General features: G+C 40.0%; 1 protein-coding gene across 25 annotated transcripts in view; it reads right to left on the reverse strand.

The window, feature by feature from the left end:
• LOC106996441 (myomegalin) overlaps positions 1 to 20,208 on the reverse strand; it is a 219,802-nt gene that overhangs the window by 97,940 nt on the left and 101,654 nt on the right. For all 25 annotated transcript variants that reach the window (XR_013398911.1, XR_013398909.1, XR_013398910.1 and 22 more), the window contains 3 exons: positions 9,802 to 9,878; positions 4,936 to 5,059; positions 4,571 to 4,746 (listed from right to left, as the gene is read on the reverse strand). Coding sequence is in view for 22 of the 25 variants with exons in the window: in XM_028847190.2 (XP_028703023.2) it covers positions 4,571 to 4,746; positions 4,936 to 5,059; positions 9,802 to 9,878 (377 nt within the window). In the remaining 3 variants the exon portion in view is untranslated. The remainder of the gene's footprint in view (positions 1 to 4,570; positions 4,747 to 4,935; positions 5,060 to 9,801; positions 9,879 to 20,208) is intronic.

The following is a 20,208-nucleotide window of genomic DNA, read 5'->3' on the forward strand; positions in this document are numbered from 1 at the left end:
TGACTGTACATAAGCAAATAATAGTAATAGAATATAATAAATGCTACCAGAATGGAGGCACCATATAGTACATTGAGTGCTGCCATAGAGCTATAGGAAGAAAAATAAAGAAATGATTCATTTGACTTGAAGGAGTATAGTGATGCCCAGGAGAAGAGATTTTAAAGATTGAGTGGTTTCAGAGTAAACAGAAAACCTACAGAATGGGAGAAAATATTTGAAAACTATGCCATGGACAAAGGTCCAATATCCAGCATCTATAAGAAATGTAAACAAATATACAAGAGAAAAACAGCCCCATTAAAAAATTGGCAAAGGACATAAACAGACACTTCAAAAGACATACCTGCAGCCAACAAGCATACGATAAAAACCTCAATAACACTGATCACTAAAGAAATGCAATCAAAACCACCATGTGATACCGTCTCACACCAGTCAGAATGACTATGGTTAAAAAGTCAAAAAATAGGCCGGGCGCGGTGGCTGAAGCCTGTAATCCCAGCACTTTGGGAGGCCGAGACGGGCAGATCACGAGGTCAGGAGATCGAGACCATCCTGGCTAACCCGGTGAAACCCCGTCTCTACTAAAAAATACAAAAAACTAGCCGGGCGAGGTGGCAGGCGCCTGTAGTCCCAGCTACTCGGGAGGCTGAGGCAGGAGAACGGCGTAAACCCGGGACGCGGAGCTTGCAGTGAGCTGAGATCTGGCCACTGCACTCCAGCCTGAGTGACAGAGCGAGACTCCGTCTCAAAAAAAAAAAAAAAAAGTCAAAAAATAACAGATGTTAGTGAGGTGTAGAGAAAAGGAAACACTTATACACTGTTGGTGGGAGTGTTAAATTAGTTCAACCATTGTAGAAAGCAGTATTCCTCAAAGAACAAAAAGCAGAACTACCATTCGACCCAGCAATCCCTGGGTATACCCAGAGGAATATAAATCATTCTACCCTGAAGACATATACATGCAAATGTTCACTGCACACTATTTACAGTAGCAAAGACTTGGGTGGCTTTCCAGGCTCAGAAGGAGGAGACTGAACAAAGGAACAAAGGCATGAAGACCCAGTGTACAATTTGGGAAGAGTCACTGGAACTAAGGCCCAGGGAAGAGGTAATGGCTGGAGAAGAGACTGAAAATTCAGGCCCTCAGACTAGGGTTAAGTTGTAAAATACTGTGCTGAGGTATCCAAACTATGGGTTCAAATACACTTATTGATCATCCATGTGCTAGGCATATTCTCTGTTTGTATATATTAGAACATGAACCTTCCAGGTCCTTGAAAATGCGTGCTGGGTGCTAAATGAAATGTTTCCAGCTGTGATTTTTTTTTTTTTTTTTTTTTGAGACGGAGTCTCGCTCTGTCACCCAGGCTGGAGTGCTGTGGCCGGATCTCAGCTCACTGCAAGCTCCGCCTCCCGGGTTCACGCCATTCTCCTGCCTCAGCCTCCTGAGTAGCTGGGACTACAGGCGCCCACCACCTCGCCCGGCTAGTTTTTTTGTATTTTTTAGTAGAGACAGGGTTTCACCGTGTTAGCCAGGATGGTCTCGATCTCCTGACCTCGTGATCCGCCCGTCTCGGCCTCCCAAAGTGCTGGGATTACAGGCTTGAGCCACCGTGCCCGGCCATGAGACGGAGTCTTGCTGTGTTGCCAGGCTGGAGTGCAGTGGCACAATCTCAGCTCTCTGCAACCTTCGCCTCCCCGGTTCAAGCGATTCTCCTGCCTCAGCCTCCCAAGTAGCTGGGACTACAGGCATGCACCACCACGCCCAACTAATTTTTGTATTTTTTAGTTGAGACGGGATCTCACCATGTTGGCCAAGATGGTCTCAATCTCATGATCCGCCTGCCTCAGACTCCCAAAGTGCTGGGATTACAGGTGTGAGCCACCGTGCCCGGCAGAAATAACTTTAAAAACTTAACATTACAGGCTCACGCCTGTAATCCCTGTAAACCCAGCACTTTGGGAGGCCAAGGCGGGCGGATCACCTGAGGTCAGGAGTTTGAGATCAGCCTGACCAACATAGTGAAACCCTGTCTCTACTAAAAATACAAAAATTAGCTGGGCATGGTGGTGCACCCCTGTAATCCTAGCTACTCAGAAGGCTGAGGCAGCAGAATTGCTTGAACCTGGCAGGCAGAGGTTGCAGTGAGCTGAGATCTTGCCACTGTACCCCACCCTGGGCAACAGAGCGAGACTCCGTCTCAAAAAACAAAAACAAAAAAATTAAAAACATTATACAAATGTAAACTACAATGATGACGAGGAGGAGGAATGTGGACTCCATATGAAATTCCCTCATGGTATCTGCACTAGAACATCTCTACTTTTCTTAAACCTCAAACCTCGCTCATCTCTTTGACCCTCAGTCTCTACAGAGGATCTGTTCTCCCACTCTCCAAAATTGCTCAAGGCCATCTGATATGAGTGGCCTCAATTTATTTTCAGATGTGCATGTGCTTTACTTGGGGTTTTGTTTTGTTTTGGTTTTTAGTTCAGTTTTTTTTATTGGGGTTCAAATAGGAGACAGTCGTGGGGAACCTAGAAGGGAAAATCTGAAAGCAAGCAAATACAACACCATACTGAGAATTGTACTATATATATATAAAAGAAACAATACAGAAACTTCATTCTGCTATCACAAAGCCTTCAAAGAAATGACTATTGATGCCTTAGTGAGGTTCACTAGAAGGGAAAAAGTTGGCAGATGTTTCCTACAGAAGGAAAAGCATGAGCAAAATTCTGGAGACCTGCCATAGCTTCTTATGCTTCTGGAGGCAGTATGGATTCAGGGTTTGGATGTCAGCAATCCCTGAAACCATGTTTCACAACTCTCCAAATGCCAGTTTTTTCATTAATAAAGTATAATAATTCATATCTCATGGGGCTGTTAAACAAGAACATAAAGTACTCAGCTATACGGTAATAGCTCAACAAAGCTTGGCCATCATTATTATTATTACTAGCCTGGCATGAATGAAGTATGAAGGAATGGTGGTGGGTGATGAGTGTGGGAGAAATCAGAGGTTACATCATAAAGGCTCTGATGGCCACATGAGGAGTATGGATCTTACCCCCTAAAGGTATTGGAAAGCTTCTTAAATGGCTCTGCAATGGTGCAATTAAATTTATGTCTTGGAAAGATCACATTGGTCATGGTGTGCACATGTGGTTTTTGCCTATTCAGCTAAAAGCTCCTTAAAGCTTTTTATGCCATCACAGTCTTACGCACCTAAGAGGCTAAATTATTTGCCAATTTGTGGTTGTTGAATTGTCTATTTCAGAACTACTCTGAATTATTAGGTTGAGATTGAATGAGAGGAGCAGAACTGGAAGTAGAGCTGACATTTAGAAAGTTTCTGCAGTAACCCAGACAGTAGATTGTGGTGACCTCAACAATTGCCCAGTTACCTTCAGGACCAAGTCCAAGTTCCTTATAATGGTGTACAAAGCTGGCACAATCAGACCCCTGTTCTCAAAACAGCCTACCTCTCACTTGTCTTCTCACTTGCTCCACTTATGTACAATTATTTAAAGTTCTTGAAATATTCCTTTCCCTGTGTCTTCCCTCCATAGTTTCTCCTTCTGCATAGACTATTTCCTTTCCCTATCCACTTTCTACCTATTTCTTCTAGCTCCTATTCATCCTTCAAACCTCAGCTCAGATTTCACTTCCTCTAGGAAACCTTCAATGGCATTATCTTAGTCTTTTTGGCCTGCTATAACAAAACACCATAAACTGGGTGGCTTATAAACAACGGAAATGTATTTCACACAGTTTTGGAGGCTGGGAAGTCCTAGATCAAAGCACCGACAGGTTCAATGTCTGGTGAAGGTCCACACTCTGGCTCATAATGGTACATTCCCACTATATCCTCACGTGGTAGAAGGGGCTAACTAGCTCTCTGGGGTCTCTTTTACAAGCGTATTAATCCCATTTATGAGGGTTCCATCTCCAGTGATCTAATCACCTCCTAATGGCTCCACCTCATAATACTTCTGGAGGCAGAAGTATTAACCTTAACCTTAACTATAATACTTCTGGAGGCAGAAGTATTAACCTTAAGGGTTAAGATTTCAACACATGAACTGGCGGGGGAGGGAGGTGGGGATGGGACACAAATATTCAGACCGTAGCAGACAACTTGCTGTTTTAATGTAGAATGGATGACCCTCATTTCCCCAGAGCACTCCATGCTCTTCTATCAGGGAACTTATTAAAATCATGTAACATGTTTCTTGGTGACAAGAACTAGGTCTTTTGTTTCTGTAACTGAAGTGCTTAGCCCAGTATCTGGCATGTGACGTGCCCAGTAAATGTTTGCTGAATAAGTGAATCCGTGTCTCTTGTTTGCCACTATTTGCCCACTGAATCCATTAAGTGAGTTTTCATAATGGATACCATTGAAAATTCAACCCTGAAAAGAACGACTTTGGTTGTGGACCCATAAAGTCTTAGAAATAGTGAAGCTCCTACTGTCAATCCTTGAAAGGGAACAGTGCAGCTGCTGTATGCCTTGAGAATGGGCAAAAGACAAGCGACAAAAAGAGCACCAAAGGCACTTACTTGTCCCTCTGGGCCAGGGCCTCAGCGTATTGGTCGGGCTTGACTTGGTCTCCTGGTACATCTTCCCAGTTTTTGGTGACTCCCTTCAGTTTCTCTGAGAGCTCCAGGTTACACTCCTTCTCTGCTTCCACCAGAGCTGCCATCCGCGCAGCTTCATTCTTTGCTAGCCTGGATTCCTGGAAAAAGAACGAAAAGTGAGAGGCCGCAAAATTTCTACCCAGGTTAGGAGCCCTAAGACCCAGGAACACTGATGAATTTGAGAGGGAAAGTAGAGATGGAAAAGGTGAATGCCAGAAGGCAGGGTAGTAGGAAAAGGAGTATGAATAAAAGAGAACCACTAGCTATGGACTTTGGGAGCTCCTCACCTCCTGCAGGAGCTGGATCTTATTCTCCAAGAGCTCATAAACATGCTCCGTCTCCTGCTGTCGCTCCTCAAACTGGCGTCGGAGCTCAGCTTCATTCTGACTGTTGAGATTCTCCACATCAGCCCTAAAACCACAGAGCATTAGCCAGTCAGAGCCAGACATACAGTTTAGCAAGTGGAACCATTAAGGTTGTTCCAGTAATTCAGAGTGACACCAATAAGAAGAAAAATTGAGCATTTTTTCCCTCTACAGTTATCTGTGGAACTGAGCTCTTCAACTTCTTCAGGTTGAAAAAGTTCCAAACTTTTAGAAACTCTAACTTTGTGTTGTTTGTCAAGTAGTATATACTTGACTTCCTAGTGCCTTCATTATCTTTATATCTTCCAGAGGAACTTTCGTTTGGAAGGCAAGTAGTCATCAAATGGCTCACATTCACTGTCATCTGTCCTGGGACTCTTCCACTGACACTGCCTCCTAGAATGCTTTGCTAGTTCCTTGCCTTTCTTGCTATTTGAAATTCAAGTGTTCTTTCCATTTAGGTTGCTGGGACAGGATATCCATTTGGACAGCCACAGAAATGCTCTCTTCCTTTAAAACCAGTAATCCATAGTAGGCTGTCCTACATCTGGGCTACCTATCCAGAGTTCTATCCAGCTTTCCCATGGTCCCATGCAGAGACATTTAATCCATGAAAGCTCAAGATTTGGGCTGAGCTTTGCCTCTCTGATATCCCTAGGATTGAATGCCCAGGCGCTAGCATGAAGTGGGTAAGGTATCATCAACTTATTTATAGTGAACAACAGCTGCCCTCAGATGTCTGAGGATTAGAAATTTGGGAGCAATATCAGATGCTGAATGATTTTGATTCCTATTGGTTTTACTCCTGCTTTAAGCCATTTGTTGAGAACCATGGGCCATCTTCTTGTTCTCAGGACAAAGAACAATATTGAACTGGTATAGGCTTATGGGGCACTAAGACCAGTGGTACTTTAGTATTTGTCTCAGGGGGTTGTGTCCATGAAGAGCAAATGATGCTTCCCTAAAGATTACAGGATTCCTTGCTGCATAGTGGACACTACTGAGCACCATCCCAGGGGCTATATTTATCTTGAGCTCCTCTGTCATTATATAGCTTTTGGGGGGTATGAAGATCTTGACCACAAAAGAGACAAAAGTCAAGCGTATATAACCCAAGACCCCCAAACACGCAGACCCCAGGAATCATCAACTTTTATTTTGAATCTATATTTGACTCCATATTTCTTGCTAGTGCAATAGATAACTACCAACTATAATCGGTAGAGAATGGAAGTTACACATTTTCTGAGTAACTCCATTAGCCAGGAACGCCTTATTTAAGATGCTACGGCTGTTTGAAGTCAGAAGATCCTAAACTTTGGCCGGGCGCGGTGGCTCATGCCTGTAATCCCAGCACTTTGGAAGGCCGAGGCGGGTGGATCACAAGGTCAGGAGATCAAGACCATCCTGGCTAACACAGTGAAACCCCGTCTCTACTAAAAATACAAAAAAAATTAGCCAGGCGTGGTGGTGGGCGCCTGTAGTCCCAGCTACTCGGGAGGCTGAGGCAGGAGAATGGCGTGAACCCGGGAGGCGGAGCTTGCAGTGAGCTGAGATCACGCCACTGCACTCCAGCCTGGGCAGCAGAGCGAGACTCCGTCTCAAAAAAAAAAAAAAAAAAAAAAAAAAAAAGAAGATCCTAAACTTTATGACAGAAGATGAGGGTTCTGCCACTGATTTGAGAAGAATATACCTTAGTTTTCTCATTTCTTAAAAATAGAATAATGTCACCTGATTCAAATGACATTTTTAAAAGTTTTTTAAATCAAAGCATTACACAAATTTCAAAATTTATTAATTGTCATTGTAAGTTGTTCTAACATTTATTAGCCTATTTAATGCCTTTAAATAGTAATACCAGCACATTGTGTGTAATTTAATTTGGTTTTAAATATTCTGAACTTGCTGGATTGTCATCCTAAATATCAAGAAATACTGTAGACGCAGAAAGAATGCCAGATCAGATTGATTGTGTACTGATCCCAGGACATAATCTGAAAACATTGGTTTTTTTTTTTTTTTGCATTTACATATTATTTTCTCTTATTTTTCAACTTTTATTTCAGCTTCAGGGTCTACTTGTGTAGGTTTGTTACCTGAGTATATTACATGATACTGAGGTTTGGGGTACAAATGATCCCATCACCCAGGTACTGAGCACAGTACCCAATAATTAGTTTTTCAACCCTTCCTCCACTCCCCACCTCCCCACTCTAGTAGTCCCCAGTTTCTACTGTTGCTATCTTTATGTCCATGAGTACTTGTTGTTTAGCTCCTGCTCATAAGTGAGAACATGCTACCGCATTTGATTTTCTGTTTCTGCATTAATTTTCTTAGGATAATGGCCTTCAGTGGCATCTGTGTTGCTGCAAAGGACATGATTTCATTCTTTTTTGTGGTTGTATAGTATTCCATGGCATATATGTAAATGTGATGTAACACTTTTTTAAAATCCAGTCTACTGTTGATGGGCACCTAGGTTGATTCCATGTCTTTGCTATTGTGAATAGTGCTGCAATGAACATGTAAGTGTATGTGTCTTTTTGATAGATTTGTTTTGTTTTGGATGTATGCCCTAATGGGATATATCCAAATTAATGGATATATCCAATTAATATTTGGGTGCAATGGGATTGCTGGGTCAAATGGTAGTTCTGTTTTAGGTTCTTTGATAAATCTCCAGACTGCTTTCCACAGTGACTGAACTAATTTATATTTCTACCAACAGCGTGTAAGCATTCTCATTTCTATGCAGCCTCGCCAGCATCTGTTGTTTTTAGACGTTTTAATAGTAGCCATTCTGACTGGTGTGCGATGGTATCTCATTGTGGTTTTGATTTATATTTCTCTGGTGATTAGTGATGTGAAGCAATTTTTCATATATTTGGTGGGCATTTGTATGTCTTCTTTTGAAAAGTGTTTGATCATGCCTTTTGCTCATTTTTTAAATGGGGTTATTTGTTTTTCATTGTTCAATTGTTAAATTTCTTATGGATTCTGGATATTAGACCCTTGTCAGATGCTAGTTTGCAAATTTTTTTAGATTCTAGAGGTTGTCTGTTTACTCTGTTGATAGTTTATTTTGCTGTGCAAAACTCTTTAAATAAATCCCACTTGTCTCTTTTCGTTTTTGTTGCAATTGCTTTTGAGGACTTAGTCATAAATTCCTGAGGCCGACGTCCAGAATGGTGTTTCTTGGGTTTTCTTTTAGGATTCTTATAGTTTGAGGTCTTACATTTACATCTTTAATCCATCTTGAGTTAATTTTTATATGTGCTGAAAGGTAGGGGCCCAGTTTCATTCTTTTGCATATGGCTAGCCAGTTATCCCAGCACCATTGAAGAGGGAGGCCTTTTCCCACTGCTTATTTTTGTTGATTTTGTCGAAGATCAGATTGCTGTAGGTGTGTGGCTTTATTTTTGGGTTCTCTATTTGTTTCCATTGGTCTATGTGTCTTTCTTTCCTTTTTTTTTTTTTTTTTTCCCCAGCAACATGCTGTTTTGGCAACTGTAGCCTTGTAGTATAGTTTGAAGTTGGATAGTGTGATGCCTCTGGCTTTGATCTTGGTCATTTGATGAATGACACTGGTAGTTTGATAGGAATAGTGTTGAATCTGTAGATTGCTTTGGGCAGTGTGGCCATTTTAATGATATTGATTCTTCCGATCCATGAGCATGGAATGTTTTTCCATTTGTTTGTATCATCTATGATTTCTTTTAGCAGTGTTTTGTAGTTCTCCTTGTAGAGATCTTTCACCTCCTTGGTTAGATGTATTCCAAGGTATTTTTTTTTTTTAGTGGATATTGTAAATGGGATTGCATTCTTGATTTGACTCTCAGCTTGAATGTTATTGGTGTGTAGAAATGCTACTGATTTTTGTATGTTAATTTTTGTATTCTGAAGCTTAATTGAAGTCTGAAAATATTTTTAATAATTCTAATACTTGTCATTTAACACTAAGTTTTTAAAAAACTATAAATTATAAAAGTAATCATTTGAGCAATGCAAATGTATATTAAAAAAAATTAAGTCTTCTCCCTATCACGGACTGTGATCTCACTCTTCCTCAATATATATACTTAATCAAGGAATTCCCACTAGGACAATAATATAGAGCTAACTCATTCTTTAATAATTGCCTAATAGTCCACCGTGTAGTAATACCAAAATTTATTCAATCAAAATTTATTCAATCAGTTGGTAATTGTTTCTAGTTTTTTGCCATTACAACTAATGATGCAATAAACATCCTTATACATTTATCCTTTCACACTAATGCTTTTATTTATAAGAAACAGATTCCTTCTAGGGATTGTTTGATCAAAGGAAATCCTCCTTTTTTACTATAACAGGTAGCACCACATACTAAAAATGTTGTCACAATTTACACTCACTGATAGTGTGTGAGAGTGCTCATTTTCCCCAAACGTTATCTCAGCCCTTGATGTTATTATAGGCTGACTGATACTTTTTTATAAAGCTTATTTGCATTTGCCTCTACTAAAAGTGGAAACATTCATTGTTTCTGTTTAATTGATTGCTGACTAAAAGGAAGTTTGCAATCTTAGGTCTGATGGATTTACCAACTTATGGCAAGGTCCATCTGACCTAGTAATAGACAGAGAGTCCAAGGGAAACACAGCATATGAAAATCTATTGTTTCAGTTCCTGAATCAGACACAGGATTCAAATGCCATAGATAGGTTAAGGAATTTGGTTCCAAATCTGTTGCTCTCAGATTAGCAAGGCAGACTCTGGAAAGGACCAGAGCTTAAAATTACAACTCACCATGTTTTATCCAGATGCTGTTTCTTGTCCTGGAGTTCTCGTTTCAAGCTCTCCACTTCAACCTTCAGCTCAATGTTCTGAAAAGCACACAGGCATTAATTGTTATTAACTGCCACAGACCCTCTATCCTGGATCCAGATTCCTATTTGAGTCTTGCCTTGGTCTACAGCCTCTCACCTCATCTCTGCCCTCTTCGTGACCCTTGACGTAGTTAGCTATTTAGTTGGATCAGCAATCTAGTCAAGGAAGAATAAACTGTACAGCTTCAGGATTTCCCCGAGCTACTTATCGATTTTCCCGAGCTACTTATCGATTTTCCCAACCTATTCATCATTACCCCTGGATCATGAACACTGCTCAAGCCTGTTCGTTCTCTAAACCATTGCAGGACAGAGTATGTATTAAAATAAATTTTTCCTAACTAATACAGATTGTTCCTGAAAACCAAATTGCTAGAATAATACTTTTAAGAGAATTATAGTAATAGAATAATACTTTTAAATGCCTGGGGATTTCATTAGTTAAAGATATTTGGTTGTAAACATTTTTAAAAACAATGCTTTTATCATAAAATTGGAATTTTACAAATTAGGTTTGCTTTTTGAGAGGGAACTCTGATGGTAAAGTTACACAGGGAACAATTAATTTTTATTGAGGTGAGGAAGCAACAAGTAAGATTTGGGGAAACAGAAATAAGGAAACAAAAACATCCCAAGTGTGTCTGGTGCAGGTTAAGTGGCTTAGTGTGGGTAAAGAGTATAGAAAATAGTTTACAACTAGTTTGTGAAAATCCTGCTAAGACAACTGGATAGGCTGGGCACGGTGGCTCACGCCTATAATCCCAGCACTTTGGGAGGCCAAGGTGGGCGGATCACTTGAGGTCAGGCTTTCAAGACCAGCCTGACCAACATGGTGAAACCCCGTCTCTACTAAAAATACAAAAATTAGTTGGGCGTGGTGATGCACGCCTGTAATCCTAGCTACTCGGGAGGCTGAAACAGGAGAATCGCTTGAACCCAGGAGGTGGAGGTTGCAGTCAGCCAAGATCATGCTGCTGCACTCCAGCCTGGGTGACAGAGCCGGACTCTGTCTCAAAAAAAAAAAAAAAAAAAGCAAAAAAAACCCCCAAAAACTGGATAATAATCAGTAGAGATCAAAGACTCATCAGGGAGCTTTAAGCAAAGTATTGCCATGATCAGGCCCATGTTGAAGAAGGAATTATGAAGAAGATGGATGGGTCAGGGGCAACTGACCAGAATAGGGAGGGGGACTGTCTAAGGACAAGAGGTACAGGAAAAAAGACTCAAAAGACGTTTTAGAGACAGAAGCCACAGGCCTTGATGACTTTTGAGATTCAGATTAGACTGGAGGGAGGACCAAAGACAATGCTGAAATTTCTAGCATGTCGGTGGGAATGCATTCTATTAACTAAAATAGGGGCAGGTTTGTGGGGGAACCTAAGGAGGACTCTGCAAAATGTTAGTTGAGGGATTACTTTATTTCAGTTTAAATCTCAGCATACAAAGATGAATTAGTCCCGTCCCTGATGAAGTCCATAATACAGTATTAGGCAAGAAGAATGTTATTAATTAAAAAAGTAAAGAAGTCTTTAGATCAGAGGTTGACAGAGAGACTGAAGGTGCAGTAGCTAAAGTATGAAAAGTAGTATTGTGGGTACTAAAACAGTAGGGAGGATTTTACTTTACTACCACCATATAATAACCACCAACACCTAGACTTCTAGAAGTCCAAGGCAACACACAATAGCAGCATATTGCCTACCATACTTGTAAAGACATTTCATAACCCATGTTTCCATGCAGGGTGGTTGAAACACAAATACTAATTGGGAAAAGTAGAAACCTGGTTTAGATATTTGAGAGTTACTTAGAATTAAAGAATTTTAGAGTTGGAAGGCAGTTGGACTCGAGGCATTTTAGATTATATTACTAGTATGTTTCTAGTGACATACTGCAAAGAATATTTGTTTCCCTCATAAGTAGGTACCTTTTGACTAAGGTTAGAACATTGGTTCAGATCCAGTGAGATGAAAATATCCTAATTTCTTCAAGGCTTACATTATAGCATGTAAGAAGAAAATGACAGCTCTGTCTTTTCAGGATATCCTTTAAAGTTATTATTTTATGAACACTAGATAGCATTACCAGATTTAGCAAATAAAAATATAAGATACCTAGTTCAATTTAAATTTCAGGTAAACAACAAATAATTTGTTTCATTAGAAGTATATCCTTTGCAATATTTGAGACGTAACTTAAATGCTAAAACATTGTTTGTTGTTTATCTGAAATTTAAATTGAATTGAGTACCCTGTATTTTATTCTGCAATGCAAATACCAAAAGATTAACAAACGGAAACAAGCATATTTCAATTTTGTATGAGGAACAAGTCCAAGATCTCTATATCAGTTTCATGGCGTGGCACTGCGAGAATAATTCATCTGTACCAATTGATCAATCGGTAAAACAGAAGATTTGATAAACTGTTGCTATGTCCCCAGCTTTGTGGTCAATACTTAAAGGAATTCAAATGTCTTCATAAGAAATGGTCCCTAAGCTAGAGGCCCTTCATAGAGGTGAAGGAATATGCATTCAATTATGTGGCAAATGCAGAGAGGGAGCAATTTCCTCATCTGTAATATGCAGATAATTGTATCTTCCTCATTCATAAACCTACCTTAGAGGATTGTGAGGCATAAATAAATTAATACATGTAAAGGACTTAGGACAGTGTTTCTAACGCAGGTATAATTAAAATTTTAATTATAATAATATTATCACCATCATCATCAAGAACAACAGCATTATCATTTGGGAACAGCAGTTTGCTTTCCATGAGACCATAATATTTCAAGTGGATTCAGTGTTCAGGATATGGTACTGAGACAGAGGACTCTTAAGTTTATTATTATTTCTGCCACCAATTGATTCACTTCTGTGACCTTGGGTAAAATTCTGCTAAGGCTTCTCCACCTGGAAAATGACAAAGAATGGGCAAAAAGCTATTTAAATCTCATATGAAAGAAAATGGAATCTATAATTATGAAATGTTATTATCAATGATATTCCTCTGCCTGGCTAATTTATATAAATCAGAAAAGTCTGGATATGCTAAACCACCTCAGATAAGCCAAAACTGCTTGAGCAGATTTTTAAAAAATCTCATGTCTAAAAATACCTGAGTTCTCCAATGACTGGAGCTATATCGATGCCCTCTGCCTAGTTCTCAGTCTCATGATGGGACATAGGGAATCTCTATCAGGTGTAAACTGATCAACAGAGAGTTCCCTGAAAAGTCCTTTACTATTAATACTATTTTTGCACGAGGAATCTTTGAATATTCAAATAAAAGTAAACAAACAACAGGGAATGTGAGAGGCACTATGAAACCAACCTAAGGCCGGAAAGAATTAAGTTCAAATCCTGGCTCTATCACTTTCCTGCTAGGTGACCTTGGGCAGGTTAACTAATCACTATGAGCCTCAGTTTTCTCATAAGTATAGTGTGGTTGCCTTCTTTTTTATTCTTTTTTCTTCTTTTTTTTTTTTTTTTTTTTTTTTTTGAGACGGAGTCTCGCTCTGTCGCCCAGGCTGGAGTGCAGTAGCGTGATCTCGGCTCACTGCAAGCTCCGCCTCCCGGGTTCACGCCATTCTCCTGCCTCAGCCTCCCGACTAGCTGGGACTACAGGCGCCCGCCACCACGCCCGGCTAATTTCTTTTTGTATTTTTAGTAGAGACAGGGTTTCACCGTGTTAGCCAGGATGGTCTCGATCTCCTGACCTCGTGATCCGCCCGCCTCGGCCTCCCAAAGTGCTGGGATTACAGGCTTGAGCCACCGCGCCCGGCCAAGTTGCCTTCTTTTTTAATGAAGATAAGTATTCACGAGGGATTCTGTGAGGATTAAATGAGACAATGTGCATGATAAGCATAGAACAATGCCTTGCACACAGCTGTTCAGCAACTTGGATTCACTGTCCCTTCATGTCCAGGCTAACCAGTGCCAGTCAGAAACCTCAGCCTTACCAGGAAAAATACTTAGATCTAAAGGAAGAAAAATGGAGGACATAAATTAGTAGATTCTATCTGTTCTAAATCCCACTGAAGAAAATGAAGTCAATGCTTTGACCAATTTTGCCAAAGATTCACAGATTTGAAGACCTTGGTATTTCTGTGTTCTAGTTCTCTTAAAGACAAGAAAATTGAAATCCAGAAGGATTACCTCCAAGGTAAAAGCCATAACTGAAACCAACCCTCCACTATTGCTTTAGCCTTTTACCAGAGAGACCAGCTTAGGAAACACTGCCCAGTTTTGTCTGATTTTGTAGAATGTGGTAAAGTATAAAATTAGAGAATGTGCTGTCTGAAGTTAGTCTTGAAATAATATATGGAGGCAGTAAGTATAATGGTCAAGAGCATAGGTGAAGGCGAGAAGAGGGCTTGACAAGTCACCTGCCCTCTCTAAGTGCCTCATTCACCTCGTCTATCAAGGAGATAACAATGATATTAATCTACAAAGGATGTTAGGGAGACTAAATGAAATAATGCACAAAAATCACATTGCACAGTGCCTGGCATGCAGTCAGCATTCAGAAAATGATAACTATTATTAACTATAAAAACAATAACAATTTACCCACTCTGACTAGGATAGCTGAAATCCAGAAGGGGTTTCAAGGTAAAAGCAATAATTTACCTCCAAGGTAAAGGCAGTAAGTAGAAAAGAAAAATGAAAAAGTCTATTCAAATAGATAATAAAGTTTATGAGTCTCACACAGAACTGCTAAAATGGCTTCATCTCCACAAGATTAAACCCTGAATATTATAATCAATTATTTCAGTGGATCAAAGTGATTTAATTTCACAAGTACTACAAAATCTTACCCCATGAAAATGCAAAGACAAACCAGTTTACAGTATCTTACATCAAAGTCTAACCTTCTTGCACCTTCTTTCTCTAGAAAAATCATCATATAGCTATCATATTTATTCATGCTCCATTAGTAAATATTCATGTGTAAATTGCTAAATTCTAAGTATAGCATAAGTAGATTCCAAATTAACTGCATTTGCTTATTTTATCACCAAGTCTTCTTGGCTCTTTGTCAAGATATCTAAGGAAATTTATGTACTCAAGAAAGGGTAGATGGGAAGAGAAAGCACTTCTTTTTCTTCATGCCTGCAAAGGAGTATTCGCCCATCTAACTCAAGAAAAGTTTCAATGATGAAGCTGAAATTAAACTTTTAGTATAATGTTAGTACCTAGAACTAGAGCACAGGGCTAACAAGTTTATGGATTAACTGTGTTTAGTCAGACTTTCTCTGTGTCCACAGCTTGTTTTGTTTCTGGAAACATCACTTGACCAGAGTCTTAACACCAATCCATGTTAAATACAGGATTCTACTGAAATGATTTCCACACTGGTGTTTACTGCAAAGTGCAAAATAGGATTAGGTTAAAAGCAACCAGCAGTAACCAATTAGCTAACTCCTTTCCAAGGCTTCCACTTCCTTTCCACTTGTTCCATTGCTCATACAATCCACAATATGGCTATCTTTTTAAAAAGTATTATTTTCAAAATCTTGCCCCAATAGAAGCCATGGCAGAGTGAATCCTTAAAAACTACTTTTTACAAAAACAAAGAGAAATGGCTTTTCCTAATCAATTTTTAAAAATATTAATCCAAAATTAATTATTTCATCATCAAATGCTGATTATTGTCTATTATTCTAACTTGGTCAATAGTTTGCACACTGCCTCCTATGTAATACTAATATTCCACAAGACATTTCTGCAAGTAGTGGAATGAGAAGTTTCAATCGAATGCAATGTAGTCATCGCCAGGGAGTGTTAACAAATCCATTCGGACTCTCAAAGGATTGATTCTCCATACTTAGCAACTCTCTTAGTGTTGAAAGGGATTCAGAGGTCCTGTAAGGAATAACGGAGATGTCTGATGTGTATTCCTTATACTTGGTATGTCTGCAATCCAGTTGAGAGGAGGAGAGCAAAACACGAAGGTATGAATTTAAAATGCTAACGGTGATGTTTGGTGAGGGAGTTCAGATATGGTTCAAGTTCCCAAGTAAGATTTAATGTGTAAGTGAGATATAGAGGGGTAGAGACAGTATAGATAAGGAAATATGGTAGTAAGAGTGAAACTGCTATACAACCCAAATGTACAAGTACCATTTGGTAGCTCACTTCCTTCAAGCATAAATATTTAATACAGCAAAGTTCTAGAACAATTTTTAAAATTTCATCCATTAACAGATGATTGGATAAACAAAATGTGGTATATATACAATGAAGTATTATTTAGCCATATAAAGGAATGCTACATGTCACTACATGGATGAACCTTGAAAATATTATGGTAAATGAAAGAAAGGCAGTCACAAGTCACAAAGAACCACATATTGTATCATTTCATTTATATGAAATGTCCAGAATAAGCAAATCCACAAAGCATAGATTAGTGGTTGATTGCAGCTGGGGGAATAGGGAAATTCGGTGCTGATGGCTGATGGGTCAGGGTTTCCTTTTAGAGTGATAACTGTCCTAAAATTCATTACAATAATTGCTGCACAACTCAATATACTAAAACACCGGTGTGTACGGAATTCTACACTTCAGATGGGTGACTTGTAATGGTATGTGAATTATATTTCGATGAAGTGGCTATGAAAATGTTTCAAAAGGCCCTAGGAAGTTTTAATCGTTTATAACGAAATGATAATACTTATTAAATTAAATATACACTTAGAAAGTGTTTGGCAAATGTATTGCCTTCAAGTTCCTCTAACAGAGATTACTTATCACTGGATATTTCCAAATCTCTCTCCAATCTTGCCCCTCGTCTTCAGCCCTCTCCCCCACCCTCCCGGGTTACCACTCTATTAGGTATTTCTTCCTTCTCCCTAGGACTGGAGTACATGAATCGTCTCATATCTGGTTTCCCCAACCTGAGTCCCTCTACTGCTTCATTTTTTCCTAAAGCATAGCTCTGGTTATTTCATTCCCTCTGTTCAAAAAGCATTTAATATGTGATGCAGGTCCAGCTAAAGAAGAAAAAGGAAAGAAAGAAAAAACCTTTTAATGATTTTTAACTGCACAGCAATTAAATTTTACACAACTGGCCTGATAATAGAGTCTATACAAAATTTGACCTCAATCTACCTATCCAGCTTTATCTCCATCATTATCTGCTAGCCTAACTGGATTTCCCAAACATGCCCTATGCTTCTCAGTGCCACATCATTGTGTGCCCTTCAGCTTCAAGGTTAAATGCCATGTCCCCTGTGAAGCCTGCCTTTATCTCTCCAAATTAAAAGTAATTTCTCATGATGTGACATTATGAGCTTTCAAATTTCTTTTCATACTGCAACACTGTCATCCTGTGTAAATGCTTCATATTTCTACACCTGCCTTATTTACCCGTTTAAATTGCAAACTCCCTAAGGACAGAGGTAATGATGGTGTGGCAGAACTAGCCAGGTGCATGCTTCTTAAGATACTGCCTCTCAGCGTTGTCATGCTGGGGCAGGAATTTCAGGATAAGTAAACCTAGGTTCACATACCTTTCTGCCACTTCCTAACTGGGGGACATTTTTGTGTAAATTACTTAACCTTTTACAACCTAATTTCCTCATTTATAAAATAGGGGTTGCAAAAATTACCTCAAAGTTTGTAGTAGGAATAAATGAATTTTTGTAAAGTACCCAGCACAATGTCTGATACAAATAACCGGCAGCTCGGGCACAGTGGTTCACGCCTGTAATCCCAGCACTTTGGGAGGCTGAGGCGGGTGGATCACTTAAGGTCAGGAGTTCGAGACCAGCCTGGCCAAACTGGCGAAATGCTGTCTCTACTAAAAATACAAAAATTGGCCGCGCGGGGTGGTGGGTGCCTGTAATCCCAGCTACTCGGGAGGCTAAGGCAGGATAATCGCTTGAACCCGGGAGGCAGAGGTTGCAGTGGGCCAAGACTGTGCTGCTCTACTCCAGCAGGGGTGACAGAGTGAAACTCCACCTCGAAAAAATAAAAAATGTACTCCAGCCGGGGTGACAGAGCTAAACTCCACCTCAAAAAAATTAAAAAATAAGGGCTAGGCACAGTGGCTCATGCCTGTAATCTCAACACTTTGGGAGGCTGAGGCAGGTGGATCACGAGGTCAGGAGATTGAGACCATCCTGGTTAACATGCTGAAACCCCATCTCTACTAAAACTACGAACAATTAGCGGGGCGCGGTGGCGGGCGCCTGTAGTCCCAGCTACTCGGGAGGCTGAGGCAGGAGAATGGCATGAACCTGGGAGGCAGAGATTGCAATGAGCCGATCTTGCCACTGCATTCCAGCCTGGGTGACAGAGCGAGACTCCATCTCAAATAAATAAATAAATAAATAAATACTTTTTCAGGTTTTTGTTTTGTTTTTGTTTTTTTGATGGAGTCTTGCTCTGTTGCCCAGGCTGGAGTGCAGTGGCACGATCTCGGCTCACTGCAAGCTCCGCCTCCCAGGTTCATGCCATTATCCTGTCTCAGCCTCCCAACTAGCTGGGACTACAGGCGCCCGCCACTACGCCTGGCTAAGTTTTTGTATTTTTAGTAGAGACGGGGTTTCACCGTTTTAGGCAGGATAGTCTCGATCTCCTGACCTCGTGGTCCGCCCGCCTCGGCGTCCCAAAGTCCTGGGATTACAGGTGAGCCACCGCGCCCTGCCGACTGTTTCAGTTTTAAGCTAAGCGTGTTCTCTAATAGGTATATTATTGACCCATTGACAATGAAAGATCGCATACACTTTAGGATTCCAGCCTCCTCTTCTACTGCTCATGCTCTCAGGTAAGAAGGGCTAAACATCCTACTCCTGTGCACTACGTGGAGCTCAGAAATACTGACTTAAAATCTCCAGATCTTAAGCTGAACGTTTTAGAGGGAAAATTGAGTATGGACCCAGTATTAGATGGTATTATGGAATTAGTTTTAAGCTTCTTGGATACAATAATGGTATTGTGGTTATGTTTAAAAACAAAGCCTTCGCTGGGAGGGTTACATTCTGATATCTTTCCAGATAAAATTATATGATGCCAGAGAGTTGCTGTAAGCGGTAGAGGAGGACAAGATGGGGAAAGAACAGTGCAGGGAGATCACTGAAAAGAACAGCAAAATGTTGGGAACCATTGAAGGTGAGTGATGGGAACATGGCTCCCTGGTAAATGGGACACGTACATAGGGAGGTACTCTTCTCATAGTCTTTGTTTATATTTGAAAATTTTCAAACTTACATAATGAGAAGTCAAAAGGGGCATTTTCATCCCAAAAAAGTAAATGTCCATATTATTTTTTATTTTTTCATTTTCATTTCTGGAATTACCTAAACTCAGGTCATAGACAGCAATGAAAATTCGGCTCCCTGTGGCAGCTTCTTTCAGCCACCAGACTTACATAGACTCAGTGGTGCGGAGTCCGTTTCCCAATACTGAAGGATAAAGAAAATTAAACCTGCCTCTAGGCACGTCTCAAACTTGGGAGACTCAGAATACAACAGAGTATGGGTCACAGGGAGGAAAGAAGAGATGCAGAAATAAATTAAAAACAAGATTTGTTTAAAGAAGAACTGCAACTTCTTTAATTGGGCAGATTGAACCAATAAAAGCACAGTTCTCTCCCTTCACCTCTTTAGTCTCTTCGACTTTCACATTGTTTCACTCACTCTCTTCCTCTCCCTTTCACCCGCTCACCTTACCCAGCTTGAACTGTGCCCTCTGATCTGACACAGGATAACGATGACATCAGTCATTATCCGGCAGCCATTTTTTCTGATAACTAAAGTTCTGAGTGATGATAGTTCATGGTGAGATAATTTCCAAGACCTTGCTAGCCATTGGCGGCACTACTCTCCATTAAAGACAAGTGCATTTATTGACTGAGAAATCAATCATACAAGTGTCCCTGGAGGCCACCAAGGCTTTGCCTGAACTGTTCTCAGCCTATGATGGTTTCTCTTTCTAAACCTGTTCTTCTAGGTTCAGCTCAAACATTCTCTCCTATGCAAACCTTTCCCCAACCTCCCAGTCAGAACTAATAATTTGTTTTCACTTCAGCTGTACTTAGTTTATAATTTATATGACTGTAATTTAATAACTGAGATTCTTCTGATAGTACAAAGAGGTGCTATCATAACTACTTCTGGGCAACAGGCAAAAATCAAGACTGTCCTTAGTAAACCAGCATTCATACGAGGTCATCTGATGTTTACCTCTAGTATAGCACTCATCCGTCTCTGCCTTGCATTGCTTATTTAAAATGTCTGCTTCCCCTTTGAGGTTTTAGAAAAGTTCTTTGCTCACAATAACTCTTAGTATAAGTTTCTGGAATAAACACTTTGTTAT

This window comes from Macaca mulatta, chromosome 1 (assembly GCF_049350105.2).
Source record: "Macaca mulatta isolate MMU2019108-1 chromosome 1, T2T-MMU8v2.0, whole genome shotgun sequence".
Classification (NCBI taxonomy): domain Eukaryota; kingdom Metazoa; phylum Chordata; class Mammalia; order Primates; family Cercopithecidae; genus Macaca; species Macaca mulatta.